General features: G+C 39.3%; 1 protein-coding gene across 3 annotated transcripts in view; it reads right to left on the reverse strand.

Annotated features, from left to right (window-relative positions):
- Epb41l4a (erythrocyte membrane protein band 4.1 like 4A) overlaps window positions 1-24759 on the reverse strand; it is a 238135-nt gene that overhangs the window by 55206 nt on the left and 158170 nt on the right. For all 3 annotated transcript variants that reach the window (XM_042692096.1, XM_042692095.1, XM_042692094.1), the window contains exons 10-12: window positions 23819-23910; window positions 22374-22451; window positions 16459-16580 (exon numbers count right to left, since the gene is read on the reverse strand). In XM_042692096.1, the coding sequence (XP_042548030.1) occupies window positions 16459-16580; window positions 22374-22451; window positions 23819-23910 (292 nt within the window). The remainder of the gene's footprint in view (window positions 1-16458; window positions 16581-22373; window positions 22452-23818; window positions 23911-24759) is intronic.

Below are 24759 nucleotides of genomic sequence, written 5' to 3' on the forward strand. Positions count from 1 at the left end.
AAGAAATTCCCAATAAATTCTTCTGAAAAAGAAGAAAAGAGAAAGGCATCATTACAGTAATTCACTAAAGCTAAGACTTTAGCTTGAACCCATAATAAGCCTTTAGTTTTCCTTGCTTTTCTAATTTCAGGAGCTATGCTTGGAATGTTAAACACCCTCCAGAAGAGCAAACATATTAACTTTTCAGAGAAAAATCTAACCTGACTTACCACATATTAATAAATCTTTTACAGAGGAAAGTATCAGTTTCCAGTCAGAAAAGATGTCAACAAAGGACAGAGCCATGAACCAACACCTGCATCTGACTACATGTTCTACCCAGCAATTGCCACTATTAAGTGCCTTTCCCTACTGTGTTTGGTAAAATGTCCCAGAAACTAAGACCTCTCCTCTTTTAATAATGGGTTAGTAAGAACAAGTAACCTGGCTTCTCAAAAATACCTGATGAAGCCAGGCGCTGGTCATTCACACTGTAATCCTCAGGAAGCTGAGTCCAGGCAGGAAAGGCTGAGACTCTTTATTGTCAACAAACTACTCAGGAAAAGCTGGAAGTGGTGTTGTGTCTCAAGTGTAGAGTGCTAGCCTTTAGCTATAGAAGCTCAGAAACAGCACCCAGGCCCTGAGTTCAAGCCCCAGGACACTCCCTCCCACCCCCCCCAAAAAAACAAATACTTGCTGAAACCAGTGAAATCACACAATGGGGGAGGGGCAGGATTGTATATTTCCAAATATTTCCAGACTTCATATTTTTATTTTGTATTTCCTTTCCAAACATTTCCTTCCTTTGCTAAGATCTGGGCTCAGATCTTACTAGTATGCAACCTTAAGCAAGTATTTGATATATCTTGAACGGGTCTTCCAGTTTCTGCATTGGTTTAAAAAAAAAAAAAAGATAGCATCTTCCTCTTGAGGCTATTAAAAGGATTATACCCAGTAATGAAACCAGCTCAGATTAGAAAGGAGTTGATGTATATATGCATATGGGCCTGTATATATATTCATACATTTGTAATTTAGATCTAACTTATCACATATCATGATATGTAAACATATCATCTAAAGTATGGTATAAGCAGGGGAGGTTTGCAATGGTGTGACTCTTTCACACAATTAACTCATAGTTTAACAAAATGAATACCAGGAAGCTTTAACTGTGTTGTTGGGAAATGAGGAGGTAAAGGGGGAAAGGTGAATGGAGAGACGAAGGTTGGGCAAATGCAGTCATAATATTCAATGTATATATGTGAAAGTGGAACCAGGTAATTTGAGGGAATGGATGGGGTTGGGAGAATGATGGAAGGGGTAACATTGATCTAGATGCATTGCACTAGATTGAAAACATCTGTACAACTACTTGAAGATAACTTTAAAAAAAGAGAGAAAAAGGGAAACGGAAAAGAAAAGGAGTTACTGATGGTAAAGGCACTGATGGTTAAGCCGCCTTGGGATCTCAGAGACTAGGACTTAAGGACATAAGGTCTCCTGCTTCTTCTCTTCTCACATGTGGTCCTTAAATGTTTCTTTCAGTGATTTGACTCCATTTTTATTTCTCTGCAACTAGCTTCTCTACCTGGTACCTGATGTGTAATAGCAGCCCAAAATTCTTGAGTGACTCACCTGTTACATTCCAATTCAGCTTTTCTGAAGAAGGAATCTGATTTCAGGGTTCATCGAACACCCTGTTCTTACCCCAACGGAGACATTAGTTACAGAAGGTTGTCCCCTCTGCTTTCTGGATTTGGTGTCCCAAGATGTGCATAGCGCAGGATTCCAAGTGCCACCCAGGCAGCACCTCCACAGTGAACATATTCTTCTCCCTGGCCTCACCTTCTCTTCCCATACCCACACCTACCAAAATAACCTGAGCTCTGGGAACACTTTCCTTATTGATATCAATAAGTAAGACAAGCAGAGGCATAGAACTCCATCCTAGTTTCCTCAAAGTCCAAACAAAATGCTGGCATAGAAACCACGATAAATCCTATCTGATAACAAAACAAAGGTGTGGAATGTCAGATATCATCTGCCCAAGAATATCTCCCAAGTAGAATCTCAAACAGCTGCATGACACACCCTTCAAACAGTGCCTGAGAAAAAGGAAGGGAAGAAGGCAGGAAAACAGAAGCATGTGCTTAACTGGTTAATAATATCAAGGCACAGCATCAAGAATTATGAGTAGCTCATGCCTATAATCTTAGCTACTCAGGAGGCTGAAGCAGAGGCTTGAGGCTGAGCAAGAAATTAGAGGCTATCCCTGGCAGAAAAGTCCATTAAGCTCCTTCTCCAATCAACCAGCAAAAAACTTGGCTCAAGTAGGAGAGAACCATGCATATAAGGCCCTGTACTGGAAAAAAAAATCCAATTAGCAAATAACTACCAACCAAGATAAAGCCAAGTCCCACTATTGACTTCTAAAAATACAAGTAGGTAATACACCAGAGTCAAAGGCAAAGACATAGCTTTACAAACCTTTCCAGAAAGAAATGTTTCCTTGATTTTTTACCCAGTAATTTTTAACAATAAGTTCAGAAAAGAGGCAAAAACTTCAGATACATCTTATCCCTTTGATCTAAAAGAGTAATTTATCAGAGGACTGAAGCAATGCTTGTCACAGAGAGAGAGAGAGAGAGAAAGAGAGAGAGAGAGTGCGTGCGTGCGTGTGTGTGCGTGTGTGTGCGTGTGTGTGTGTGGGGTGTGTGTGTGTGTGTGTGTGTGTGTGTGTGTGTGTGTGTGTGTGTGTGTGTGTGTGTGTGTGTGTGTGTGTGTGTGTGTGTGTGTGTGTGTGTACCAGTACTGGGGTTTGAATGCACTGGGGTTTGAATGCAGGGCTTTGTATTGTAACATGGTTTTTTTATTCACAGCTTGAGCTCTATCACTTGAACCATGTTTCCAGTCCTGTGTTTTGCTGGTTAATTAGAAACAGAGTCTCACAGATACTGTTTTTTTTCCCCCAGGCTGTCTTTGAACCCTGATCCTCCAGCTCTCAATCTCCTGAATAGCTAGGATTATAAGCATAAGCCACCAGTGTCTGGCCGAATAATTCATTTTTTTTCAATTTTGTTGATAAGGTTTTCATTTGACCTTGACAATGTTTAAATAATTTTAATGCTGTACATTTCTAATGACAAACATTTATTTTATAACTTGGGAATATACTTTTCACAAACCTTTGAAACTTCTGTGAGACTTCTGAAGTGGTAAAGACCATACATTAAATATTTCCTAAAATGATTTTATGTCTCCTTTTCATATTTGGTCCTTTCAATTTTGTGACAGGTAAATCAGAAAGAATGGAAGAGAACTTTAGGTAGAAGAGAATGCTTTAAAGTTCATTTGTTTTATGTGTTTTATTCATTTTGACAATGCCTCAAGACAAGGTGCTATTAAAATAGCACCTCAAAGCCAGGTGCCATTGGCTCATGCCTGTAATCTTAGCTACTCCCTGCTTAAAACCAGCCCAATCAGGAAAGTCTGTGAGACTTATCACCAGAAAACCAGAAGTGTTGCAGTGGCTCAAGTGGTAGAGCGCTAACCTTGAGCTGAAGAGCTCAGGGACAGTGCCCAGGCTCAGAGTTCAAGCCCCAACTGAAAAAAAAGCAGCTCACAGCTTCCCAATGCAGGACTTGATTAAGCAGGCAACAAGCAGCTCATGGGAGTAGGACCTGTATTTACTCTCAGAACAGCCATTCTCACAGTCAGCGGGACAAGAACATGGGAATACAGATTTGGATCATACCCCAATAAATTATCTACTCCTGATATGTTTTCTTGAAAAAGAAGAGCCGTACTATAATATGTCTCAACTACAGTTAACCCTCTTAGCTTCTACAAACCATCTCCACTCTAGAAATGTAGCCACTCACACAACAACTCTCACTCAGGATGTTCTGTTCTAATTCCATTGTGAGAATGAATGCTAAAGTCTTCCTTTTCCCATCTTCAGCTGACCCAGAGGAGGTAAACACAAACTTCACAACACTCATCAAAGGTCTGGCAGGTATGATGAATATTATGCTGCCATTTTTTTTCCAGTCTCCTTATCATCATCATTCCCAGAAATCTGCCAATGCCCAGTGATTCTCTGCCAGATACCCTCCAAATTACAGAGAGTAAATCCCTTGCCTCTCCAGGTCTTGATTTCTTGCCTAACACACAAAGTAACTGACTACTACTTCATTTGATGCAAGGACTCTGAATCTTTGTGCATCTCCTTCTTCAAAATAAAGCCTGCTCTGAGTGGAGGCACTGTTAATATTCTATACTTTAATGCAGGCTTATCATGTACAGGTTAAAATGTGCCTCCCATCCTCTTCCTTGAGGACTTGGGTCATACATATTGCAACACAGGAGAAATTCCAAACCTTTGCATTTTGCATGACTGGTGTGTTTTTGTGCTGTTACTTTTCTGTAATTGCATGCTTCTTAGTATAGTATCAGTATCCTTGGTTCTGAGCCTTCTGAGACTATCTCTGCTAGAAACAATTTTATGAGCTTAATGCATTCCTATGGAATTATCTATAGAGCTTTTAAAAATTACAACATGGAAAAAATTCAAATGAAAATAAATCTCTCCCACTCCCAATCCCTACTGTCTCCAAATCTTCCCCAAAGGCCATGACTGGTTTCTAATGCATTCTGCCTGCAAGGATATCTGTATGTATACACCTCCACCCCTGGTTTTCTGTCTTTTTATATAGTGAGAGTATATTCTATACCCCGGGGACTGATGCTTTTGTTGTTCCCACCTACCCTAAACGTCCTGGAAATCATTCTATATCAGTACATACCGATTTAGTGCATTCATTTTTTAGTTTTTCTTCTTTATATTACAGACTCTAACTGACCCAAGTTCAAACCCCAGCTCTGTAGTCCTAGAAAAGTCCCATTCTTTTCTTCTACACTAAACTCTGAGAGTCATCGTACCTTCTAAAAGAAAGGAGCAAGACACTATCTCTAGAGTTCCTAGTACAGAGTCCAGCACATGGGATGCTCAGTGAACCTTGGTCTCCCCTGGCAGGCTTCTCATGGGGCCTGGCCTTTCCTGGCAAGTATCCTGGGACTGTGGAATCTATGGAGACAAGTTCAAATCCTGCTCTCACACAGAGCATCCAATACAAAACCAGTTTGCTATTCCAAGCTGTTTAGGCAATTTCAAGTCTCTGTGATGACAATACAACAAATTTCTATGGATAACATACCATCGTTAATACAGCAATTTTCTGGACCACCTTAGAGGCCAAGGACTTACTTGTGTGGATTTTGTGTGTGCCTTGTTCAACAACTTCTCTTCTCCTCTCTGAGCCTATAGGCTTTGTCCTTTCCTCTGTTTTCTGTTTCTATTGTCTACTTGACATGAAAATGCACTCAGATACGACTAGAAACTAATTACTTCAAATAGGGAAAACCACCTCCCACAGAAGATGGAATGATTAATTATGTGAACTGTAGAACTGTCACCTAACAGCCTCACTATTCCAGATGCACAGCAAGAAGTCTGCTGTTCCCAACACATAGTCAGAAAATCCCCAGGGAGCTGAAGAACAATGAGCCTGGGGAGTAGGGGTGGGGAGGAAAGTCATGCCAAGAAGGGCAAAGGTAATACACCAAGGGGGAGGGGAGCAGTATTTGGGGATTCTGAGATTCAGTGCTACCAGATAAAAATGGTCTAGAGACCTGTTGTACAACACAGTGACTATGTTTAACACTACTGAATTTACACTTAAAATAGCAGAGAGAATGAACTTAATACTATGTATTATTGCAATTAAAAGAAAATAACGTGGACTAGGGGCTGGGAAGGTGGCTCAGTGGTAGAGCGCTTGCCTTGCATGCTCAAGGCCCTGGGTTCGATTCCTCAGCACCACATAAGCAAAAAGAAAAAAGCCGGAAATGGCACTGTGGCTCAAGTGGTAGAGCGCTAGCCTTGAGCTGAAGAGCTGAAGGACAGTGCCCAGGCCCAGAGTTCAGGCCCCACGACCGGACCCAAAAAAAAAAAAAGAAAATAACTTGGACTAAAGGCTAGTCTGAAAGTAGGAACTCAGTAAGAACAACTCGTAGCTGAGCTTCCTTTGCTAAGACCTCCAGGCAGACAGGGCAAAAGACCCCACAAATGGTGTGCTTTGACCTAACCACTTCATTCACACCCTATTTATATTCAATCATCTAGAAAAAAGTAAAAGCACTCAATTTCCTTCCCATGTGCCATCTACTACTTAAATGGCCCCTACCCTCAACAGCCTATCACTGCTTAATAAACAACCATATAATCCTTAGTATAAAAAGTCTATGATAGCCGGGTGCCGGTGGCTCACACCTGTAATCCTAGCTACTCAGGAGGCTGAGATCTGAGAATTGTGGTTCAAAGCCAGCCTGGGCAAGAAAGTCTGTGAAACTCTTCTCTCCAATAAACCACTTGAAAACCAAAGTGGCACTGTAGCTCAAGTGGTAGAGTGCTAGCCTTGAGCTGTAGAGCTGAGGGACAGCGCTCAGGCCCAGAGTTCAAGCCCCACGACCAACCAAAAAAAAAAAGTCTATGATATTATAGTATTGTAAATATAAATCAAATGCTGACAGGTGGATTTGTAGACAAGCTCATGTGGTTTATAAAAATAAATCCTCGGGCTGGGAAGATGGCTCAGTGGTAGAGTCCTTGCCTTGCATGCCTGAGGCCCTGGGTTCGATTCCTCAGCACCACATAAGCAAAAAGAAAAAAGCCGGAAGTGGCGCTGTGGCTCAAGGGGTAGAGTGCTAGCCACAAGCTGAAGAGCTGAGGGACAGCGCCCAGGCCCAGAGTTCAAGTCCTACGACCGGACCCAAAAAAAATAAAATAAAAATAAATCCTCTTACTTTAGAAGGAGACTAAAGTATAACATACCATACAATGCCCAACAGGGTGCTCAACTGGTTTCAGACACTATTGCCATGACAACAAATCACAAAACAGCAGTGAGATTCCCCACCTGACAGAGGAAGAAACTGAGGTTCGAGTTGGTTAAGGGCCTTTACAATAGTGCACATTAAATATGCAAACTTCTGATGCTGCTTCCCATATTTAGCAGGTTCACAGTGCCTTGGTCTGACACAGCCTCTACTGACACAATTACCTTTTCTCTGCTTTCACAAAAGACCTGATCACACAGCTAAGCTGGGCTGCTTCTCATTCTCACACGAAGTGCCACCAGAGGAAGTGCCCAAGAAATGATTCTTTCTTTCTTGATCTGTCTTATTATTGGCAGCCCAAACTACCTTGCATCAAGTGAAATGGTACTGCACAGTGTCAACATACTTCTATGTCTGCCTGCTTTCGCTGTACCCATCTTCGGTCACCACAGATTCTGGCTAGTTCCCCTCAAGTGCGTCATTTGCTATTGGGTCCCTATGCAGCACATCAGCCCTGGCTGATGACTACTCAAACATGCTTGAGAGTGATGGTACTTGGCCAGATGGAGTGATGTTCACAGGAACTCTGAGGCAGCCCACTATGGGGCTGCAGGCAGGCAGAGGGATCTCCTGGCCATGTGGTATATCAGCCTTCCATCCCCAGCAAAGCTAAGCAGGACATCTGAACTGGCAGTCCTCAACCAAGTATGTCCTACAGACGTGTTCAATCCATGTAAGTATTTAGGTTTCATAGCTTTAGAAGTTTAGGGGGGTTTTGGTATTGGGGGGTTGAATTTATAGTCTCATAATTGGTAGGCAGGTGCTCTACCACTTAAGCCACATGGCCATGCTTAAACCCATACTGGGTTTTATACTTCTGGAAACACTAGAAGTCTTGGGTATATTTTCCTTCGCTTAGCCCAGGCCATACAGTCTGCTTGCACACTGAGGGGCTTTCATTGCTCAGAGACCACTTTCATGTTTCTCAGGCATGTTCATTGCCCTTCTGCACCGCAAGAATGGGAAAATCAAAACCACATCCTGTTTCATTTGAAGCCCTAAGAAGATGTTGTAAGCATTTACCTCTGTGCCCACCAGTAGGTTATCTTTAAGAACTTAAAATGTCATATCAGGTAATCAAAGCACTATTTTTCCATGTCAGCTTGTTTTACCCATCATTTTTCTTATAGTTGGTCATGTATTAGAGCTAATTAACTGCCTGCTTCTAGTAGAGACCCTTCTGACAAGAACTCACCTGTGAGAGTTGCTATGACCTGATCAAAGAAAGGACTGTACACAGAGACAATTTTCCAGCCTGCCACCCCTCCTCTGGCTTTCCCAGGAGCCTCACAGAAGAACTGTGATCTGCAGGAATGCTCTGGCTGCCTGCCCTAGCATTGAACTCCTCTGGGCAGAGGCAGCAGGCTGCTGGGTGCAGGTTCCTGATTCTGGAATGTACTTCCTCATAAAGGTGCCAAGGCTTAACTTGGCAGGTTCTTTTCACAATGGCTTTTCAGCTACCTGCCATTTACGATTCCTGATTGCAAAATGAATAGAAGGCATTTTAAACTTACAGAGAGCTAGAGTACAGGTTAAAGGAAGCAGTCATCTAATCAGATTAAAGTGCTTTAACTTCAGGAAAAGAAAAAGAATGAAATAAAAAGGCTTGTACTATAATGATACAAGGTAACCCAAAGTAACAATTTTTTTTCTATTACAACTTGCTCTTATTATATGTAAATGCTAAATGGATACTAATTCCAAAAACTAGTTGTAAAATGTCATTTAAGAAAGGATAGCAGAATTCAGCCTGTAAAAATTAATAACTGGGCTGGGAAGGTGGCTCAGTGGTAGAGCGCTTGCCTTGCATGCTTGAGGCTCTGGGTTCGATTCCTCAGCACCACATAAGCAGAAAAGAAAAGCCGGAAGTGGCGCTGTGGCTCAAGTGGTAGAGCGCTAGCCTTGAGCTGAAGAGCTGAGGGACAGCGCCCAGGCCCAGAGTTCAGGCCCCACGACTGGACCCCCCCCACACACAAAAAAAATACAAAAAAAAATAACTGGCCCTATTAGAGTAAAAAAAAATCTTATTACAGGCTTGATAATCTCAAGCCTATAACCATAGGTATTTGGGATATTTGGGGGGGGGATGGGGAGAGTGGATGTTTGAGTCCAGTACAGGCAAAAAAAAGAAAAAAAAGTCACAAGATTCCTTCTTGATCAACGGCTGAGCATTGTAGTGCACAATTCTCATCCCAAGCTAGGGAGGAACCACAATGGCTTAGTGCAGTGGTATATGCCTGTCATCCCAGCAATATGGAGAAGGACAAAATAGGAGATCACAGTCCAGGTCAACATGGACATAAAGCACAAAATGGGCTGGCAAAAAGACACAAGTGGTAGAGCACCTGCCTAGAAAGTATAGACCCTGAGTTCAAACAATATCTCAACAACAACAACAACAAATCATCTTCTTAAACTAGAACTCCATTTTTACCAAAAGTCAAAGTTTTCCTTGAGTTTAAAAAGCTCATAAGAAGCTTTCTTTAAAAAATCAGCTAATACTTTGTAAATATTTTATATAAAAATTTAAATGAGTGTAGTAAAGTATTTTCCTAAGTGAATTCAAAAAATAAAAAACAAAAACTCTTTTGGTTTTGTTCAGTGTTGGGGATAAAACTCATAAACATTTTTAACAAATGAGAAGCTACTGTTCCTTTCTAGAAACACTAGAAGTCTTGCTATCATGGGTATATTCTCCTGGGCTTAGAAAGGGCAAGGCACAAATACCCATGAATAAGTCCCCAAAACAGAACAATTATAATCTAGCGCAGCCAACAGAGGAGGAGAGAGCCAGGACAGGCTAGTCTCTGCCTTTCTGCTCAGGCTGACCCCCCAAGGGTCAGATTCATCACAGACCCCACCCCTCTCCTGCTCTCTGAGACCAGCTTCACACAGACTGCCCACCTTCATGTGGCCTGGCAAGCTTGGACAAGGAACAACTGGACAAGAAGCACAGCACTGACAGAAGCAGGTAAAGTCTAGAGGAATTTCTTCAAATATTCTCCTTCAAGTTAAAATCCCATTACCACCTGAAGAGACAGCTTGGGATTACTCTCTACCAACAAAGCACAATCCAGACTCATTGTAGATCACATTTCAAATACAAGAACAAAAGAAACATTTGAAAAATGGAATAGAGATGGGGGCCAATGGCTCACATCATTATTCCTAGCTACTGACAAGGCTGAGATCTAAGGATGGCATTTCAAAACCAGAATGGGCAGGAAAGTCCATTAACAACAGAAAACCAGAATTGGTGTTGTTGCTCAAAGTGGCAGAGTGTAAGCCTTGAGCAAAAACAGCTCAGAGACAGCACTCAGGCTCTGAGTTCCACCCCTCCTCCCCCAAAGAAGAAGAAGAACAAATCCCTCATATATGCCTACAGCAACTGCAACCATGATCACTGATATTTGCTATATACCAGTCACAGGGAAGGTCATCTCTGAATCTCTAGAACATGTCACCATATTGTGGACCAAGGCTTGAAAATTCGAGCTAAATTCAAAATCAAAGTGAAATGTGTTTACAATAGCCTTAGTTTTTTCACCCACTTTGGAAAGTAGTATGGAGGGTCCTCCAAAGACTCCACATAGAGCTCCCCTATGACCCAGCAATCCCACTTGTGGGCATTTACCCCAATGATCACAAACAGGACCATACTAAAGCTACCAGCACAACTATGTTTATTGCAGCATTATTTATCATAGCTAAGATATGGAACCAACCCAGATGCCCCTCAGTAGGTGAATGGATCAAGAAAATGTGGTATATATACACAATGGAATTCTATGCCTCCATCAGAAAGAATGACATTGCCCCATTTGTTAGGAAATGGAAAGACTTGGAAAAAATTATATTAAATGAAGTAAGCTAGGCCCAAAGAAACATAGGTCCCATGGTTTCCCTTATTTGCAATAACTAGTATATGTTTGAGACAAGCAGAAAAGGTCAGATAAGTTGATGTTAGGTGAAATGAACCCCAAGATAAGTATTCAAATGTTTTTGCTTTCATGCGATTGTTTCTAACATATTTATAAGATGATTTCTTGGGCTGGAAAGGTGGCTCAGTGGTAGAGCGCTTGCTTTGCATGCGTGAGGCCCTGGGTTCGATTCCTCAGCACCACATAAGCAAAAAGAAAAAAGCCGGAAGTGGCACTGTGGGCTCAAGTGGTAGAGTGCTAGCCTTGCGCTGAAGAGCTGAGGGACAGCACCCAGGCCCAGAGTTCAGGCCCCACGACTGGATTAAAAAAAAAAAAAGATGATTTCTTTGTTGCTTTGTATATCCCTCCTCCACAGCATAACCCCTGCTTTCACCGTATTTGATGTTGGTATAATTTGTGGAGGGGAAGGGCAAAAACAAATCGTTTAAATAGGGATACAGGTGGACCCATTGCAACAATGAGATGTACAAGTCATTATGTCAAAAAACGAACTTTACAACTTTGACTGGGGAAGGGGAGATGGGAAGGGATGGGAAGGGGAAACAAAGGAGGAGGCAACAATGCTTGATAAGAAATGTACTCATTATCTTGCCCATGTAACTGCAGCCCCTCTATACAGTATTTTCACAATAAAAAAATCAATACAATAAAAAATAGTCTTAGTTTTAAACACAGTAGTGTTTGATCCTCCTAGAGAATGAAAATGATGGCTATTCAGCACTATTTAAAACACATACAATGAATAGTCATGAATACTTAGTGATATACTCTAAAGATATTTACTTGTTATACTTTTAGTTTCAAAAATTTGAATAGCTTTAGAACCCAAGAATTAAAAGATGGCTGAGTAAATTATGTCACATCTATACATATATCTATACAAACATTATATTATAGAAACATTAAAATAGTACTGTGGAAGACTTAAAGATATACAGCATATCTGTGATATATTAAATAAGAAAAACAGGGTGTTAATACTATACCCATTTTTTTCTCCCAAAAGATATATGAACAACTAAAAGGCGGTAACAATATAATTTATTATTATCAATACAGAATTAAATTATTTTTAAGAAGGAAGATTCTAAGTTTTTAAAAAATTTTATAAAAATGTGCAAGTTATTTTGTAATGATAAAAGCATAATCTGTTATATTTCTAAAAGAAGGTCCTCAGGGGGGACACATCCAGCATGAGGTAGCTACTTGGATTCTGTCCCCTGAAGGAGGAGGAATGCATGTGAATAAGGTCAAGCCATACACCTTTCTGTGGGGAACTTTTCTTATGCTCCAATGTGGAGCAAAGGTTGGCCTCAGTGCGGATCAGTTCAGAAGTAACAGCTCAATACTGTCCCAGGGTATTCTCTGAGAACTGTATGGCTAGAGCCATAATAAGTCACAGAAAAACAAAAACAAACAATGGTTAAAAACAAACAAAAAACCTTGTCCTTAAATCTGGCTTCAAGCATTTAGGCTTCCAAGAAGAGGTCTCTTTTCTGCCTCTCAAGAAATAAACAGGGAAAAATATTCTGAAGGCAAGTATTTGCAGATATTTTCATAAAAGTGCATGAGAAAGTTAGACACTGGTGGCTCATGCCTATAATTCTAGCTACTCATGAGGCTGAGATCTGAGGATTGAGGTGTGAAGCCAGACCCACCAGCAAAGTCCTTGAGACTTTTATCTCCAATAAACTGACCCACCAGCAAAGTCCTTGAGACTTTTATCTCCAATAAACTAACAAAGCCAGAAGCGGAGCTGTGGTGCAAGTGGCAGATCAGCAGCCTTGAGCCAAAGAATCTCAGGGATAGTACCCAGCCCTGAGTTCAAGCCCCAGGACATAAAGAGAGGGGGGAAAAAAAAGAACAATCTATGGAGGTTTGCACAAAGGGGATGCATGATTTCTTATGCCACAAATGGAATGAAGTACCAAGTGAACACTTGGTATTTTCAGTGGGTCTCAGGCTAGTTTCATGAGGCAAGCATGGTGTTCAGAAACACTAGACGACTGGAAAATTTGGTTACTAATTGTACTACAGTTTAGTTGATCCAAATGGGATTTAAGATTGCTTATATAAAAAGAAATACTAGGTATACTATGCTAAATATACTATACTAAGGCTAGACATTAGAAGACTAGAATTCTTGGTCTAAAACACATATTTATTTCATAGTTGTAGGAAAGTTCTCTGGGTGGTCTTAGTACTTCCTTTCTGACCTGTAATTATCAAGAATAACTATAGAATGTAGGAGATGCCATATCATGAAGCAGAGAGGAAGTGCCTAAAGCACCCTAGATGGGAGTTCTACCTGAGTTCTGTCTGCCTCAGTCGGCTTTACTGAGCATTGGGGAACTAGCTTCTTTAGTCCTTGTTACCTTATTGTAAATCCAAAATCCTTTTCATATAACTTGCTGTGCTTGAGTGTATTGTGTCCTTATATTCAGACAAGGTGATCATCAGTGCACAATACGCTTGCTCCTCAGTAATCCTGACCAAATTATCTTTACAATTTACTTCCTCAGAAGGTAACAACACTGAAATAGCAAGGTAATCTTTGTAAATTTAAGTCTCTAATTTTTGCCATAGCAGAGCCATCAGAAGGAGTTGTGTCTTCCCAGCCTTGTGAAATGAGAGAACCTATAGCCAGATTAAAGAGATTCTAGAAATAATACAAGAGGTAACATTCTCACACCTATGAATGTGGAACAGATGTATACATTTGTTTCTCAGTCTTCGCATGAGGATTAAACAAAGCAATGAGTGCCATGTCAACTTCCTTCCTTTCTTTCTTCCTTTTTAAATTTTTTGGTCAGTCATGGGGCTTAAACTCAGGGCCTAGGCACTGTCCCTTAGCCCTTTTTGCTCTAGTGCTTTACCACTTTGAGCCACATTGCCACTTCTGGTTTTCTGTTAGTTAATTGGAGATTAGAGTCTCAAGTAGGACTGGGATTGTGGCTTAGTGGTAGAGTGCTTGCCTGGCATACATGAGACCCTGGGTTTGATTCCTTAGTACCACATAAACAAAAAATAAATAAAATTAATTAATAACGAAAGAAAACGTGTTTGTTTTTTTAAAGAAAGAGTCTCAACTACTTTCTTCTCCAAGCTGGCTTTGGAACTGTGATCCTCAGATCTCACACTCTTGAGTAGTTTGGGATTACAGGTGTGAGCCACTGGCACCTAGCTTTCAATTTTCATTCAGTAATTTCATTTTCAGTTATTCACTATTGCCATTCAAAGTTCCATTCATTTCACATACCATGACACAAAGATCTAGGAACCCTGGGCTCTTGCTTCTACACAGAGAGTACCCACATCTGTTCAGCCACTGAGGCCATGTCTTTCTCACCAGCAGACTGTGAAAGTATACCCTGGCCTACCTCACAGGGTTACTGTAAGATGTTATAAATGAAAGGGCTCTGGGGGAGGTAAATAAGGGTGACCTATATGTAAGCCATGATTTTACTATAAAATTGACAGCACTGGTTCCTCAAAAGACTCCATAGAGAACTCCCTATGACCCAGCAATCCCACTTTTGGGCATTTACCCAAACAATCACAAATAAGACTATACTAAAGCTACCAGAACAACTATGTTTATCACAGCATTATTTACCATACTAAGATATGAAAACAACCAGATGCCCTTTAGTAGATGAATAGATCAAGGAAATGTAATATATATAATGGAATTCTATGCCTCCATCAGACAGAATGACAACACAGCATTTGTTAGGAAATGGAGAGACTTGGAAAAAAATTACATGAAGTGAAGTAAACCAGGCCCAAAGAAACATAGGTCCCGTGGTTTCCCTTATTTGCAATAACTAGTATACATCTAGGACAAGAAGAAAAGGTCAAAAGCTATGCACATATGATCATATAAGATGATGCTGAGTGAAATAAATCCCAAGATAGGGACACAAGTGCTTTTATCTTTCTTGCTATTGATTTTAATGGATTTATAATGTACTATGTGATGTTTTTGTTTCTTTTGTATGTTCTTCCCCCATGGCATAACCTCTATTTTCCCTGTATTTGATGTTGGTGCCCTGCATCTTGTATATACATTTTTCTATTTGGGAAGGGGAAGGGAAATAAGAAAATGCTGAAACAAGGATACAGGTTGGCCCACTGTAACAATGAGATGTACAAGACACTATGTAGAAAATAAACTTTATAACTTGGGTGGGGGGAGTTGGGGAAGTGGGGAGAGAAGGGATGGTAGGGGGAAAACAAAGGAGGAGGCAACAATGCTCAATAGGAAATGTACTCATTACCTTACTCATGTAACTGTAACCCTCTGTACAGTATTTTTATAATAAAAATATATAAAAATTGAAAGAATCACTTTATAATAAAATTCTGTGAGCTTTGAGTATGCATATGCAAAATCTGACTGCAAAGGTGGCTTTATTAAAGGAATAAACATTAGAAACAAAAATAAATAGGTAACCCAAAATAGCCACTAACAGTAGAATTAAAAAATAAACACTAGGTACTTAAAGCAAGAAAAATGAATGCACTTTAGTACTCATTACATATAAACTTAAATTTTAAAAAAGAACCAAAGCACCAAAGAGTACATAGTATGATATTTTCATATAACATTCAAAACAGGTAAAATATGAATGGATATAGTAATGCCTGTAATACCAGTTCTTCTAGAGGTAGAGATCAGGAGGATCTCTGACAGACAAACAAAAAGTTAGTGAGGTGATATCTCAACCAATAAGCTGCGCATGATAGTATGCATCTCTAATCCCAGCTGCATTGAACTTCCTAAAATAGGAGGACTGTGGTCCAGGCTGGCTAGAAATAAACTGTAAGACCTTATCCCCAAAATACAGTATTGGGGAAAAAAGGGCTATGGGCATAGTTCGCATTTGCTTAGCAAGCATGAGGCCCTGAGTTGAAACCCTAATACCTCCAAAAACAGAAAGAAAAACAAGCAAAAAGGAACAGGCAAAATTAACTTTCCCAAGGAAAGATGAAAGACATAGTAAAATTATACTGCAAAAATATTAATACATGACAGGGATGATGATATGTTGAGAATATGATCAGGAAAGTGGTCATGAGGGACTTTTAGAGTTTCTGATTGAATTAAACTTGTTGTGTCTACATATATATGTACATGTACTCATACACAGATATGTAATGTCTATGTGTATATTTTCTATATGGTATTTCATAGCAAAAAGAAGATTCACAATAACATAAAACGCAACTGAATTCTATAGAAATTAAGTTAGGTCAAGAGTGATGCTTTTTTTTATACTTCTGCTAGAGATTATGTCAATTCAATCTCAGAGTCACCAAACTAAGAAATTACTCATTTGAGACTTGATTTAAAATAAAACCCCTTCAAAAACAAAGTGTAATCATTAAGCAGGTCAGAAGGATTCAAGTGACTATTTATCTACTCATTGATAACTACTAGCTGCTTATATATTTCAAGGTCAAATTTTAAGTGTTAGTATTAAAAGACAATAGGACCATAAGTCAACATTGAGCATATCATATAACACAGGACTAGAAGAAGATTACACCAATGACTCAGGGCACTGTGACTTACCAACTGGTTGGGTTTGTGCTATTCTTTTAGGATAGGTCTTGCTTCGACTTCTCGTCACATTCAGATCAGGCCGGGGAAGTTGGACAGAAAGATCTCGGCTCATTTGCAAAGCTGTCCTGCCACTTGAAAATTAAACATTTTGGTTAGCAAATGAAAAACCCACAAAGCCACAAAATTTAAGAATGGTTAAGTTACCAGTGGCTTGCACTCATAATACTAGCTACTCAGGAGGCTGAGATCTGAGGATCATAGTTGGAAGCTAGTCCAGGCAAGGAAATCCATGAAACACTTATCTCCAATTAAACACACACACACACACACACACACACACACACACACACACACACACGTGTGCGTGAGCGTACACGCACACGCAATCTGGAAGTGAAGCTGTGACTCAAGTGGTAGAGGCCAGCCTTGGGCAAAAAAAGCTCAAGGGCAGTAGCTAGGCCATGAGTTCAAGCCTCAGGACTCACACACTGAAACAGACAGACAGACAGACAGACAGACAGACAGATATAGGCAGACTGACTAACTCAAATATATGAATTTATAACTTCATGAGCTATGAGGAAGTGGGGCCTAGTTAGAGGACAGAGGTCATTGAGAGCATGCCTTTGAAAGACACATCTGGTCCATGGCCTCTTTCTCTTTCAGCTTGCTTGTTTCTAGGAGGCTAGCAGTCTTCCCACTACTCACTACTACCATTATGTTGTACCTTACCTCAGGCCCAAAGCAATGGAGCCAACTTAAAACCTTTGAAAACATGAGCTAAAATAAATCTTTCTTCAAGTTCATTTCTCTCAGGTATTTTGTCACAGTAAAAAAAAAAAAAAAAAAAAAAAAAAAAGTCTGACTAAAATAGCTGGGCTAGCCTCGAGTAATATTCCCAAAGAATTATGTGATTTCATTTGCTGAATGTCAGTAAATATTCATTTTACTAAAAGTCAATTCCACAACTGCTGGATTTAAGCTAGCAAATGATAAGGGAAATACCTCTCAGGCACAGGGGGAAAATGCTTTTTTTTTATGGTCATGAGGCCTGAACTCTGGACCTGGGCACTGTCCCTCAGCTCTTCAGCTCAAGGCTAGCACTCTACCACTTGAGCCACAGCATCACTTCCAGATTTTCTGCTTATCTGATGCTGAAGAATTGAACCCAGGGCCTCATGCATGCAAGGCAGGCCTTCTACCACTGAACCACCTTCCAAGCCTCAGAAAATGCATTTAATATATCTAATTTGATTCACTATAACCACAGGTCTTCTTATGGCTCCAAGTTCTATTGATCCTACATAAATAGGACATTGGTAACTTCTTCTCCCCCAATAAGACTAAATAAAATGTATAGTATTCATCTCTCACAAGCTTCTGTAAATGTTTTCCTGCCTCACTACTTGCTCTTATTAGAAAGAAAGATGCCTGTAACACTTATAAAAAAAAAAGTCTCTTCATTGGAGGAGCACCATTTGGTATATGGGTACCTGGGATCACCAGTTGGTATGAGATACCATGAGAAGAGGCCAAGTTCCACCCTAAGAGTTCAGGTTCTCGGGCTAGGAAGGTGGCTCAGTGGTAGAGCGCTTGCCTTGCATGCATGAGGCCCTGGGTTCGATTCCTCAGCACCACATAAGCAGAAAAAGCCAGAAGTAGCGCTGTGGCTCAAGTGGTAGAGCGCTAGCCTTGAGCTGAAGAGCTGAGAGACAGCACCCAGGCCCAGAGTTCAGGCCCCACAACTGACCATAAAAAAGAAAAAAGAAATGTACTCATTATCTGACTGTATGTACTCATTATCTGTACAATACCTTAATAATAACAATAAAATTATATTTAAAAAAAAGAGTTCAGGTTCACAAGAACTGGAGGTGAAAGGAACTAGTTCTTTCACTTGAAACAGCTTTTTTTTCCCTCAAAGGTATATAAGGTAACATAAATTTCTGTAAAACTAAAATAAATCCAAAGAATAAATAACATTCCATTTTTACAATGGTTTGAAATATGAAGATAAAGTATACTCACACCAGACTTGCTCTGTTATCAGAAAGACTTGGGCACTGAGTGCCTTATGAACAGAAGAAAAACATATTTGCCATGTAAATATCAACATGCAGACCACTGAGATATTTTTATGTGACTGTACTTTATTTTTCTAATTTTCCTCATGGTTTTTCTCTTTCAGGAACAGACAAGAAATGAGAAAAATCACACCACAAAATTACTAATACCTAAATTCAGAAACACAAACTAAAATCACACCACAAAATTACTAATACCTAAATTCAGAAACACAAACTAATCTGCCATAGGCTTTATAGGACCTAGGACTAGAACAAACTTTCTGAAATTCCCCTTCCTCCATGTATGTCACATGCCCTACTGTGATACTAGCCTTGTCGTATTGTTTCCCTGTAGCAGGAAGTAATGGGCAAGTGTCTTTGTAGAGACTAGCAGTACAAGGTGGTGGCTAGCATGTCTGGTGGCTCTCACCTAGGACAGGATAGAGTTCTATTTCCATGATTGTCACATTCCTCATATGCTAACACACATACCCTTTCCATGTTCAGTAACAACACTAACAGCCCCCAGCCACAAAGTGAGGGAGTAGGAAAGATGGAGAGAAGTGCTTAGGTTCAAATCTCAGATTTAATTCAATTATTTTATTTGTGAAGTAGAGGCTCCCATTTCCCATTTATAATTGGGAATATGATGCATCCTCTGAGAGATCACTGAGTAGACCATGTGACAGCGCCTGCAACAAAGGGGATCTCCTGAAGACCTAGGCCCTTCCATGTTTCATAAAATGTGAGTTTCCAGGTTACTGAAGTCCTGCAGGGTGTAGATCTGAGCTCTAGGTTGGGAGAAATCAGACCTTGTTCTTACTTCTAGAGTGTAAAGTCCATACAACTCATTCACTCATCAAAACCTTACCTTGCCAGGTACAGGCAAGGATGATTTTTTTTAAGAGGCTCCCAGGAGGAGATATCAGTTCATAACAAAATATTTCATCCATCAGAATGAATCACCTCCCTATTCAGATTACTGATCTCTGACAGGAACAACAAGAGTATTAGAATGTCGGATTTCAGCTCAGACTTTCTCCCAAAAACTTTTGAAATTTGTTTGTCCTTTATCATTAAAAATGTCTGTTTTTTCTCTTCTTAAGTATATTTGCTAGTTTCCTCAAAGATATAAGGATTTTTTCCACATTTTTTTTTGGTTGGTGGTGGGGCCTGAACTCTAGGCCTAAGCACTGTCCTTGGGCTCTTCAGCTCAAGAGTAGTGCCCTACTACTTGAGCGACAACACCACTTCCGGTTTTTTCTGCTTATGTGGTGCTGAGGAATCAAACCCAGGCCCTCATGCATGCAAGGCAAGCACTCTACTACTGAGCCACCTTTCAAGCCCTCTCTTCCACATTGATGTAAAGAAAGACTAGAAATCTTGTTCAAGTTGCAAAATGCACCCACTGGTATATCCACAAAACCACCATATACCACTAGCAACATATGAACACTGTATACACACACACACACACACACCACTCCACACTCACATACTACAGTCTCCTGAGAGGCTGTCTTTTCCCTCAACTCTGACAGCCTCCAGGATAAAAGGGGCTGGGCTGCCTGTGGTCCAGGGCTCTGCCTTCATTCCAGGATAGTTCCAGATTGCCTCAACAAAGGGAGAGGAACACAATGCTAATTAAGGGCTATTGTCTGTCATCTTTTTTTTTTCAGTACTAAGGACCCAACTCAGAGTCTTGCTCAGATTAGACAATCACTCTTCCACTAGGCTAAATCCCAAACCATCTGTCTGTCTTCTTTTACCAACAGTCAGAGACCTGTTCTCTTAAACTCTGTAAAGGGAAACAAATCATATCTCTTCCAAAATTAGTATAAGGTTAGTGAGTCTTACATACAGACATGTAGATTTGGGTTTCATTAAGATTGACTAGGCAGTCAACATTAGCCATAAAATTAGAAAAGATTTAGCAGAGACTCCAATTCTGCAAAGGTTACCTTTAATTACTTGCTTGGAAGAAATGATATTTAATATGCAAAATTCAATAACTTCTTAATAGTAATTCCCAATAGCCACAACATTTGCATTTCAATAAATTTGGGGAATCATGTATGGTTATGTTTGTGGAAGTCAGCTACAGCTTATGTTCTCATTTTAATCATAACATCACTAAGACAGATGCCTTCTTACCAGCTACATTCTAGTGACCAGGAGAAAGGTTTGCCTATTTTCTAACCCTGGCAAAGGTTTATATGCAAATAAAGAACAGCTTCCATCCTGGCTGTTAGCTATCCTAAATGTAAAAGTAAATAATCTTACCTCAGCCCTCCTAATCTTGCCTGAGGGTTAACTACTTAAGAATTAACCAATACATTATAGAAGAATTGCCAGGCTCTAGCTCACACCTATCATTCTAGCTATTCAGGAGGCTGAGATCTGAGAATCATGGTTCAATGACAGCTCAAGCAGAAAAATACATGAGACTCTTATCTTGAATCAACCACCAAAAAGCTTGAGGTAGAGATGTGGCTAAAGTAGAGCACCAGCCTTGAACAAAAAAAACTAAAGGACTGGGAGTAGGTCTTGAATTCAATCACAAAACTTTTTGGTTTTAATTTCTCCAACATTTACTTTTTAAAATTATTTTTGGAATTGTGAATGATCTATTTCTATCTTTTGGGTTTAATATATAAACAACATAAACAATACCTACAAATAGTAAATATAATCATGATTTCTAATCTCCATTCTCATTAAGACTTACCTTTTCAAACTTTTTTTGTTGCTATTTGGTTTTTTTATGCTAGGGAAATGCACTGAACATATAATATTAATCACTTTAATATTAACATTTAATATTAATAACTCTTACTCTAGTCTTAAATTTAAGAGAGTTATTAAAGTGAAAGAACTGTCATAGTTCTGTCCATGTGACTAATTTATTTTTAAGTCTTCTGTGACATCTCTAATGGAATAAGAAGAAGGTCTTGTCTCCAGGGTGCCATTTCTACTTGATGCTTAGTAGTGTAGGCCTGGTAACCTACCTCACAGCATAATACAATGTCTCTTTGAAGGGAGAAATGGTTAGATCACATTCTTTGTATCCCTGGGATCCTAACAGCATGTCTTGCCCATCACGGGCTCACTGATGAACAGAATGAATTGAAACAAAACAAATGTTTCTTCAAAATAGAGAACACAGTCCCCCTTTTACTGCTAGCATTAGAAAAAGACACGAGCTGCAGTACTATCATGCTTCTGCATCATCAGGCTGTCTGATGTAAAAGCAAAGGCTGTGGCCTGAGACTGCCAGACATGAGGAAAGCCTCTTCTCTGCTTTGATGATTAAATGAAGCAATAAAAGGAAAACATTCAGACAATAATGATCCTTAATTATAACTCAATAATGATAATCATGATAAGCAGTTTTTACGCATATAGTAACATTGTACTTCAGAAACATGGTTTGATATTACACATATAGATCCCTCTATATGTATATCAAGTATTGATATGTTTTATAATGTAAAAGGTACATTGTAGTCAATAGGTGATAAACTGAATGTGTTAAGAACACATGTCCACCATTCAGAATATCTACTTGCTTATAGATCATAATTAGAAATAATTTATAACCACATAAAAATGAAAACCTAAATAATAAACTATATTCTAAAAGTCCTGAACTTAGTACAGTGAATGCAGACATTTACTATAGTCCAATCAGAAAGTCATGTTTGTCAAGGAAGAAAACTTTAATAAACTGCTACAGTTACAAAGCATGGAAGAAAGAAAACAATTAAATCACACACGTCATGATGCATGTCTGAGGGCAACTGAATTAAATACTTATTTACATGCACAAACTCCAAAGGGAGGAAAAATGTCATTTACCTGTAGCGGTGCTTATAGCTTATGGATCCAAATTTGCTAAGTTTTCTTGACAATGAATTTGATTCTGTTTCCGGCATTCTAATTTTTTTAGGAAAAAAAAACTTCATAAACACAGATACTTTACAACATCTAAGCATAAAGCTATTTAGAAAATATAGCAAAACTAGTCAAAATATTTTAACAAAACTAATCAGAATACTGTATTTATTCTAAATATTGGCAAGAAATGATAAGCAATTACTAAGAGAATACCTGAAACAGAGCCATAGCTTAGAATGTTATGTTATATGTATAATAATATCAAATACTCAACTCATACCTCTACAAAGCATTATATAAATATGTCTTTGCCCTAGGAAGTTTTAGCTGTGACTCAACTAACTTCCTCTGCTTAAATTGATTTTCTCACATTATGGTCTCCATGGCAGCTAATCACATTAGACACAGTACTTCATTCATTTTTATAGTATACTCCAGTATTTTCCTGTTTTAAGGCATTTTTAAAAAATATTGTTTGGCAGTATTGGGTTTGGAACTCAAGACATTGAACTTGCCTCTCTACCACTCTGACAACATCTCCAGCCCCTATTCATGTAGTCTATTTTCCAATAGGGTCTCTAGCCTCAGATGGTAATACTCCTCCTATCTCTGCCCTCCTGTCTAGCTGGAATCACAGGCATGCACCACCATGCCCAGCCCTCATGTCAGGGTACTATCAATAGATAGACTCACTGAACTAAAGGCAAAGGCTTAGATTTGCTTTCTGGGTCACATCCTTCCCCTAACACAAATCATATGAAGGACACTGGTCATTTTATAGAATATTTCTCTCCTATACCAGAGAAATTGCTCAACCTAAAATAAATAGAAATAAGAGAAAGAATCTAACCTTGGTCCTTTAAAAAAAATAAAGACTGTTTTACCTGTTAAATTCTTATTTTATCTTTACAATGTAAGGACATGAAACAATGAAGATGGTGTGTTGATAAGCCCATTTTCTGACTTCATCTTACATAAGGCACGGCCGCTCCCCCCCCCCCCCACCCCCGTCCTCTGCCTGTGCACACTGCATATAATTCCTGGCATTCTGCTCCTCCTTTCCAACGATATAACACATCATCCCGGTTGCTGTTTCTCCTGTCTTGTCAGCAGCTCCTTTCCTCCAAATCCAGGGAAGGTCCAGAGCTCAGCTTTTAGCTTTCTAATTCTCCTTTCTTATCACCATTTCCATGGTAATCTCATTCGACCCCTCTGTCTAAATGCCTTCATCATTCTAGTAAGCCCTGTGCTGTGCCACAATAAATTAAGAGTCAAAATAGATTAATAAAAAGGAACATCTCTACAGTTGTTTGTAGACAGAACAAAATATTTGCTATAAAAAGAAACACTATTTTTATTTATTAGTACAGTGTACAAAACTGTCCAGTAAAATATACAAAACATACCTAAAAAATGTATGATGTTCTACACTGCACTTCCAGAGGTGCTTGCAAGCGGTTTTACTTCGAGCTTCAAAAAAGAATGAGGTTTCGTTGCACTGAGAGGCAGAGAAAAAGAAAGAACGAGTTATTGACCATAATACTTTTCAGATGTCTGCCCTCCTGTAGGTAAAAGAAGTCAGCAGAGAGATTATTATCACATAAACAAATAATTATCTCTTGGTAATGATTTTTGGAAAACCACATTAAAATCACTTTCCATTCAGTCTTAGCCCAACATTTTACCCTCTACTTTTGCATCACCCAATGGCTGAATAACCCTGGTGATAGCACTGGACTCCTGAAATTCCTGCCATCAGAAATGGCCCCTGATGAACAAAAATCACAGACTGTAGAATTCAGCCCTCAATAAAAAGATATTCCTATAAATCCAGTCCTTAACTCTGCTACATTCAGGGAAGTACAGGTCATACTAAAGCTGATGTCTAACGAGCCTCAGGAGAAATCACTGGAAAGAGGCATGCCACTGCAGTATAACCTGTGCAAATTGAAAAAACTCAGAACCTAGCTTCTCCATTTTACCTCAAATTACCAGGCAGATTAAATTAAATGATAAGATAGCATCGAGTGTCACATAATGAGGATATAATAAATCTTAGTTATTTTAATCTAGCTGTTTATTTAATGAGTTTAATTTAATATATTGAATATGTAAGAAATTGCAGACATATTAAAGTTAATCCTAATTTGGCAGAAGATATTACTTTTAAGTTACTAAACAGAAAACCAAACAAAATACAGAATGAATGCCATAACAATAAACCCTATGTTCTGGGAAGTGCTATAACTGCTCATTTCATTTCAAATTTAAAAACCAAACTCAAGTCTCCAACATGGCAATTCTTCTGGAATGAGCTTCCTCTAGACTCATAAACACTAAACTGTCA

The sequence above is a fragment of the Dipodomys spectabilis genome, unplaced genomic scaffold, assembly GCF_019054845.1.
Source record: "Dipodomys spectabilis isolate Male_0828 unplaced genomic scaffold, ASM1905484v1 ptg000147l, whole genome shotgun sequence".
Classification (NCBI taxonomy): Eukaryota; Metazoa; Chordata; class Mammalia; order Rodentia; family Heteromyidae; genus Dipodomys; species Dipodomys spectabilis.